Here is an 8,440-nt window from a genome sequence, read left to right as displayed (position 1 = left end):
GATGCATTATTTTCTTGCTGTAGCAAACTGGCACAAATGAAGATCCTATATCTGTACAGTCTGGGATTTAGGATGCGTACCAAAACAAGTGCATGGTGGGGACCCCATTTTGTTGTTTTTCGAATCACAGACTGTAGCTTTAATGCTGTAGCCCAGCTGCAAGTCATTGAGATGAGTAAGCACGTCTACCTGATAAGAGATGTAACAGCCTCAAATAAATTCCCTGAATCACCAATCCCATTAGCCTTGCAAAGCCGACTGATCCCGTGAGCTTACATTAAATGCTGCACGGATATATCTGTGCTGCTAGTTCTAAATTAATGCATAAATAGACAGGCCATGTCTTCAGCCCTTGTTTTCACAGTCCTTGTGCTGTGTATTGACTTGGAATTTAAGAAAAGTGCCTGGCTTACTATCAGTATCAATATTACATCTCTAAGAGCCTTGGGGGTATTGTGTAACTGTAGTTGTGCTCCTCATCAAAATCACAAACAGGACACAAGTGGCAAATTAATAGGGCAAAGGGATAAAGAGGTCAAAGGTTACAGACAAGTGCAATCCCAATGGAATTGGGCCCCTGTAAATACATAACCACAGCGCAAAGAAAATAAACAGAGACACATACACAGAGACACCAATTACCCACCGTCATTATAGATGAGAGGCAAACAAGCTGGTTTGCTCTGTACCAAAAACACATCAAACAATGCTTGTGCGTTTTTCCTGCAGCCCACAGGTTCAATTTGCTTACGATACCCGACTGATGTTTAATTAATGTGTCTCCTATGGCGACGACTCTCTCCAGGCATTCACCACCACCTCAGAGGCTTAAATTGCAAGAATGTATGGAAAAATATTTACAAGCTATCCATGCTTAAGATTAAGCCTTAATGGAACGCTTTGTTTTCATCACTCTTTGTGTTTATACTGAACCATACTTTCTACCTCCTCCAAATACAATATGTGCTTACTGTAGTTATTTTTCTGTCTGGCCAAGATTGCAGTACAGCACACTATAAACATCACATTCATTATAGGTTTCTATAAACAAAACAAGTGCTTAATTGAGATGGATTAAACTCTTTTGACTCATCACATATGCTGATGCTACTGTGTATTATACAGTATATCCTGCTGCCTAGTCACTTAACCCCTACCTACCTATATGCACATATCTACCTCAATTACCTCTTACCCTTGCACATCTAATCGGTACTGGTACCCTGTCTACATAGCGAATGTATCGTTACTCTTTGTCTATTTATTCCTCGTGTTATTATTTTTCTATTTTTTTCTCTCTGCATTGTTTGGAAGGGCCGTAAGTAAGCGTTTCATTGGTCTACACTTGTTGTTTACGAATCATGTGACAAATACAATTTGATATGCTTCAATAAGGGTTTTACAGAACACACATATTACAAATAAGTGATAATTAACAACTTGGGAGTTGTTATTATATTACAGAACCTTGAAATGGCATATTCTTTCGTTTAATCACAGTTTGATAAATTGCTGAGGGTTGACTTATTTTCCGCTAGACTTTCAGCGTCATCAAGTGGCCATCAAAGGCAATAAATACATCAGCGAATGACTGATTGAAGATTTTCCTATTTGACTACAGCAAAGTGAGTACGGTTACATGCGCACAAAATAATGCGATTACTGTGGATAGTCAGATTAATATAATAGCTCGATTAAAACGTGTACATGCTTTGCAAGAATAACGATTTCCCTAATAATCATGTTTACATGGACACATCTGAAATCAGGCAACCTGATGCCACGCTGATAAGTGCAGAAAATCGCCAATCAAAATAGACGTTCTACCACAGCGACCATGTTATTTTTGTGAAGCATATTTTATTCTGATTTCGGACATACAAAGTTTATATGTGAAAACTACTTCTAAAACGCATACAACCACTTGTTAGGAAGCTTATTATAGCTCAAATGTTCCGAACTCGCGTTAATAAGGATCCGCCCCCTTTTTCAATTTCGCCTAAAATGGCATACCCACATTTTAACTGCCTGTAGCTCAGGACCCGAAGCAAGGAGATGCATATTCTTGATACCATTTGAAAGGAAACATTTAGAAGTTTGTGGAAATGTGACATGAATGTAGGAGAATATAACACATTAGATCTGGTAAAAGATATTACAAAGAAAAAAGCACACGTGTTTTTGTACCAGAAAGGCCATAATGTATTATTCCAGCCCAGGCGCAATTTAGATTCTAGCCACTAGATGGCAGCAGTGTCTGTGCAACGTTTTAGACTGATCCAATGAACCATTGCATTGTATTTCTGTTATAATTTTTGTATCAAGACTGCCCAAATGCGCCTAATTGGTTTATGAATAACTTTTTAAATTCATAACTGTGCACTCTCCTCAAACAATAGCATGGTATTATTTCACTGTAATAGCTACTGCAAATTGGACAGTGCAGTTAGATTTAAAATAATTTAAGCTTTCTGCCAATATCAGATATGTCTATGTCCTAGGAAATCTTCTTGTTACTTACAACCTTAGGCTAATGCGATTAGCCTATGTTAGCTCAACTGTACCGCGGGGGACCCACTGATCCTGTTAAAGAGGGAGGCTCGCTCAGCTGGTGCTAGCACATGCGCAGAACAAATACACTGCTGGAACGCCAATTAAGGTGTTTATATGTCCTAATAATTCGAAAGATTGCTCAGAAAACCATGTGTTTAATCGGTGTATGCTTACTTTGATGTTGCTTGTACACCGATTAAAATGAGCAGAGCAAATTGGTTTCATGACTATTGTATAATCTGCCTACTGCCATAATCAATTTAATATCAAATTATTAGTGTGCATGTGGTTCTGATGAAAATGTATGTGTAGCTAGATACTTTGTTGACCAGTCAGAGTGCAGTATAACTGCAATATACTGTGTCCAAAAGAACACCGTTTTTGTTACTGCAGTAATTTTGCAGTGTACTGCAATTAGAATGCAGTTCAACTGCAGTTATTCAGCAGTTACTGTGTACAAAATACTACAGTCGACTGCAGTTACTGCACTTTTACGGCAGTTTCAAAACGGCATTTTTTGTAAGGGATTGGCTTCTTCAACAGAGATTTGGGGACACTGGAACGTCACTGAAAGCTTCTCATGCTTGCCTAATCTTATTATGCATTCAGTCAGAGAAACGTCTAGAAAGTTTTCATAATCTGTTTACCTGTTCTCTATAACTGTTGTCAGAGTTTTAGAATTAAGAATTAACAAAGTAACTATTTTGTTTGTAACGTGATTGTAAAAAAAAATGCATCGTGGTACTGAACTCCAGGAAATCGGTAATCACATTTTAAAGTTATTTTTACTTTTACCTACTCGTATAAATGCGCATGCGCTCCAGACAATCCACACAAGGTCACTGGCACGTGTGCATGCTGTCATCAAGACACAATCACGTTACAACAGCCTTTGGAAGACGACTCTTTATATAAACGACGACAAGTTTACCCTGGCAGAAACAGCTTGAAGTGGTAAAGAACATTTGCATCAAAAATGGCAAGAGGAAGTCGCAGTGCTAGTCATTCTTCGGCACCAGCCAGGTAATATGTTTTCAACGATTATGCAACCGATTCAGATGACGGTTTAATTACAAAGTTATATCCTTGTTTGCGTAGCATTTGACTGGTTATCGTAGTATATACCTATTGTAATTGGATGACACACAACTGTTTTAGAAATACAGCCTAAAACTACTGCCAAATCACTTTTACACTTCTCCTAATAGCAGAGGTCCTGTCATTTTTCAGTTCTTGAACCCAAGGGCACTGGGTAGGTCAACATTTCCTAGTGAAGTTTGCACAAGCCAAATACCAAGTTATGCCATTAAACTTCAATAAATGTTTCTTATTGTCATTCAGAAGATGTTTGGCCTGTATTCATCCTAGATTATGGTAATCTATTTGGGTTTATATGATTAGAACTCAGCTGCTTACTAATGTATCAGGTGATGTTGCATCAGGCATCCCTGCACATCATCGCTCTGACATCACTTGCACAAATTACAATTGTTATTTTGTTGCATCAGTCTGACCCCCCCCACCTATAGTTATGTAGCTGTTCCGTTTTAGAGGCTATGTTGGCTTTATTGTGTTTTTTAAATTTATTTTCAGCTCAGCTCCGACCTATCATCCCCCTTCCCAAAATTCCCCGGCCCCAGTCGCTCCAGCCCCATCAGCCCTGGCTGTTCCTGCCGCACCCCAAGGACCCGGCCTAATGGCCCAGATGGCCACCACCGCGGCAGGGGTGGCAGTGGGCTCTGCCATGGGCCATGTCATGGGCAGTGCCCTCACCGGCGCCTTCAGTGGTGGCAGCCCTGAGACAGCCAGACCCACCGCCAGCACATACCAGGTGAGCAGGTCAGGGGGCTGTTGAGAAACTGTGAATGGAAATAGGCAGTATTACAATACTCCTAAATGGCTTTCTATTCTTCAGAAACATTGACGGGGATAGAACTAGATTATTTTTTACCGTAGGCTATTGCTTTCACCAAAGCAATGGACTAGAAAGAAGTTTTGGTCTATTCAGGTTGGGACATTGTACTGGTGAGGTCTTCCCAAATTCCTACATTTTTGTCAAACAAATTGAATGTAGGTATGTTGTCTGGAAAGAACAACAGCCCAAAATAAGATGTACTGTTTCTGTCTGTTCTGACAGTACTAAATTTGGTGTGGCCGTTGGACAGGGGGGGTCTTGGGTATTTAAAAATGTGACGTCGCAGTTTGATATGTTGCAGTTTGATTTCTTGATAGCATATCTGAAAATAGAACTAGACCTGTCCTAGAAAGCTGAAGAAATGAGTTTGAGCTAAGTGAGCTCATGCTAGCTACATTTACATTTCAGTAATTTAGCAGACGCTCTTATCCAGACTGACTTACAGGAGCAATTGGGGTTAAGTGCCTTGCTCAAGGGCACAGACAGATTCACCTATTCGGTTCAAGGATTCGAAGCAGCACCCTTTCAGTTACTGGCCTAACGCTCTTAGCTTCCAGGCTGCCTGCCACCCAAGAATAGTCACATTAGACTCCTTGATGTCAGACGTTGAGTCTAGACGAATACAGAGTGTCATCTGGCGCTGACAGTGTTACAATACCTATACCTAATAGTTGCAAACAATGAAGGATCTATTGTTTAAAGGAAGCATGGGATGTCTTGAAAAGTGGCATGACTCCAAAAAGTGGTTGTTGTATTGATTCTATGTTATAGTTTATGGATTTGACTGCGTTAAGTATTAAATCATGTCAACCTGCCCTTGCGGTTTTGGATGCTGACTATCATGTAGGACTAGCCATAGGAAGGCTCTAGATACACAAGCAACATTTTTAAGATTGTCAATACTGTCCTATGAAATCTATGCAGAATCAGTTTAAAGGTGAAACTATGCAGAAATTATTTTACATGAAAGAATATAGCTTGGAACCAGTCACTCTTCAGTAAACAAGCACTTTTATAGCTTCAACAGTGTTTAATATTTTAATTATTCGATCAAACAATTGCACTTCATCACTACTGTATCATAGATATAAAGGGCAGGTGGAAATCTTGCGTAATGTACCTGAGATGGCATGGAGATTTAGATAATGTCTGTCACACTGTAGTCAAATCAGTGCTTGTTAATGGTAATGCAGATGTATACAGTACTTTTGACCGGTACCTTTGACAGGTGACTTATTAAGTGTGTGTGTCTGTGCCATTACAGGAGGCCCCTCGACCTGCCTCATCCCAGCCGGGCCCATGCATGTTTGAGGTGCGACAGTTCCTGGACTGCGCCACCACTCAGGCTGACCTCAGCTTGTGTGAGGGCTTCAACGAGGCCCTCAAACAGTGCAAGGGCTCACACGGTAAGGCTCTCCTTAATGATTGTTAGCTAGGAATTATGAACACCCAATTGTATCACAGGACACTTGGTTAAACCAATGACTTAAATAATGAATGAAATGAATAAATAAATGAATAAATAGAACATGCAAGTCTACTCAATTTCTGCTCAAAGGAGTGATCTATAATTCTGTGGTATAACCATAAGATACAGTATTTGTCAGATCTAGAAGATCAGAAGTTAAGACTTGTATTTGCGTATTTCAACACAAGACATGGATGTGCTTGCTTTGTTCAGTGTCTTGCATGTGCTTGTTTTATTTCATTTTTAAGTCAACTTAGTATTTATCCTTTTCTGAGCCCTAACTGTTTTGGAATATGATTGATTTGCAGATTGTTATTTTACAAATGAATTGACCTTGTCTTTTGTTGTTTTTCCTTCAGGTGTGACATCACTGGTTTGAGCAAGGATGTTGTGAGTCAAAACAAGACACTATGTTTGGATAAATACCTACTGTAGACAGATGAGCCACTCGGTCATGAAATAAACTCTATTCAACTAACTCTCCACTATTACAAGAAAGAAATTATGTTTGTTGACATGTAAGGAAATGTGTGCTGTTTGATTATTTTGGTAATGTATATGATATTGTGAAATAAAGAGCTGCTGGTTTACTTTCTGCTGGAGGCCTGTTTAGTCTTTCACTTACTTAAAGTAAGGATGGTCAGATACCGTGGTTATCCATCTCTTAAAATGACCCTGGGAATTAAGTGCTTCAGATGAGGACACTGGGGAGGTACAGTAGGTGATGGTATCCTTGTGGGTGTATAGATGAAAGACAATTAACATAATGCATTTTTCTATGTTCAAATGTAATTAATGTGTTCTTTTAAATATTAAATACATTATGAAATAAAGCTTTTATGAAATTTAGCATTAACACTGGAGTGATAGCTGTGCAGCTGATGATGTGCAAGTAGAGATACTTGGGTGCAAAAGAGAAATAACAATATGGGGATGAAGTAGTTGGGTGGGCTATTTACAGATGGGCTGTGTACAGGTGCAATGATCGGTAAGCTGCTCTGACAGCTGATGCTTAAAGTTAGTGAGGGAGATATATATACGTCTCCAGCTTCAGTGATTTTTGCAATTCGTTCCAGTCATTGACAGCAGAGAACTGGAAGGAAAGGCAGCCAAAAGAGGAGTTTGCTTTGGGGATGACCAGTGAAATATACCTGCTGGATTGTGTGCTACGGGTGGGTGTTGCTATGCTGACCAGTGAGCTGAGATAAGGTGAGGCTTTACCTAGCAAAGACTTATAGACGACCTGGTTTGGCGACGAATATGAAACAAGGGCCAGCCAACGAGAGCATACAGGTCGCAGTGGTGGGTAGTGTATGGGGCTTTGGTGATGAAACGGATGGCACTGTGATAGACTACATCCAATTTGCTGAGTAGAATGTTGGAGGCTATTTTGTAAATGACCACCGAAGTCAAGGATCGGTAGGATAGTCAGTTTTGCGAGGGTATGTTTAGTAGCATAAGTGAAGGAGGCTTAGGATGCCGATTCTAGATTTAATTTTGGATTGGAGATGCTTAATGTGAGTCTGGAAGGAGAGTTTAGTCTAACCAGACACCTAGGTATTTGTAGTTGTCCACGCATGGCGGGGTTCGAAATGGTCGGTGATCTGTTTGTTAGCTTGGCTTTTGAAGACTTTAGAAAGGCAGGGCAGGATAGATTTAGGTCTGTAACAGTTTGGTTCTAGAGTGTCTCCCCCTTTGAAGAGGGGGATGACCGCGGCAGCTTTCCAATCTTTAGGGATCTCAGACGATACTGGATTTGGGTTTGGATCTGGATTTGGGTGAAGGAGAAGCGGGCAGGCTTGGGCAAGTTGCTTTAGGGGGTGCATAGCTGTTGGCCGGGATAGGGGTAGCCAGGTGGAAATCATGGCCAGCCGTAGAAAAATGCTTATTGAAATTCTCGATTATCATAGATTTATCTGTGGTGACGGTGTTTCCTAGCCTCAGTGCAGTGGGCAGCTAGGAGGAGGTGCTCTTATTCTCCATGGACTTTACAGTGTCCCAGAACATTTTGGAGTTTGTGCTACAGGATGCAAATTTCTGTTTGAAAAAGCTAGCCTTTGCTTTCCTAACTGACTGTGTATATTGGTTCCTAACTTCCCTGAAAAGTTGCATATCGCGGGGGCTATTCGATGCTAATGCAGTACACCACAGGATGTTTTTGTGCTGGTCAAGGGCAGTCAAGTCTGGAGTGAACCAAGGGCTAACATTTTTTGACAGCGGACCAATTACGGACGCAGGCAATGAGGCAGTGATCGCTGAGATCCTGGTTGAAGACAGCAGATGTGTATTTAGAGGGCAGGTTGGTCAGGATGATATCTGTGAGGGTGCCCGTGTTTACGGATTTAGGATTGTACCTGGTAGGTTCCTTGATCATTTGTGTGAGATTGAGGGCATCTATCTTAGATTGTAGGACGGCCAGGGTGTTAAGCATATCCCAGTTTAGGTCACCTAACAGTACGAACTCTGAAGATAAATGGGGGGCAATCAATTCACATATGGTGTCC

At 40.7% G+C, this 8,440-nt stretch overlaps 1 protein-coding gene across 1 annotated transcript; it reads left to right on the top strand.

Moving 5' to 3' along the window:
* The first annotated feature begins 3,362 nt into the window (after positions 1-3,362).
* Positions 3,363-6,531, top strand: LOC139409856 (coiled-coil-helix-coiled-coil-helix domain containing 10). Its single transcript, XM_071155246.1, has 4 exons — positions 3,363-3,576; positions 4,147-4,384; positions 5,733-5,874; positions 6,296-6,531. Exons 1-4 carry the CDS (start codon positions 3,530-3,532, stop codon positions 6,313-6,315), a joined length of 447 nt encoding a protein of 148 aa, XP_071011347.1. The 5' UTR covers positions 3,363-3,529; the 3' UTR covers positions 6,316-6,531.
* Positions 6,532-8,440: the final 1,909 nt, after the last annotated feature.

Source organism: Oncorhynchus clarkii, chromosome 5 (genome assembly GCF_045791955.1).
Source record: "Oncorhynchus clarkii lewisi isolate Uvic-CL-2024 chromosome 5, UVic_Ocla_1.0, whole genome shotgun sequence".
Lineage (NCBI taxonomy): Eukaryota > Metazoa > Chordata > Actinopteri > Salmoniformes > Salmonidae > Oncorhynchus > Oncorhynchus clarkii.
The sequence above is the reverse complement of the archived record's forward strand: the minus strand, read 5'-3'. Positions and strand labels throughout refer to the sequence as shown.

Coding starts and splice junctions, on each gene's coding strand:
- LOC139409856 (XM_071155246.1), top strand. CDS start 3,530: ATGGCAAGAGGAAGTCGCAGTGCTAGTCATTCTTCGGCACCAGCCAG. Junction 3,577..4,146: donor CATTCTTCGGCACCAGCCAG/GTAATATGTTTT, acceptor ATTTATTTTCAG/CTCAGCTCCGACCTATCATC. Junction 4,385..5,732: donor CCACCGCCAGCACATACCAG/GTGAGCAGGTCA, acceptor GTGCCATTACAG/GAGGCCCCTCGACCTGCCTC.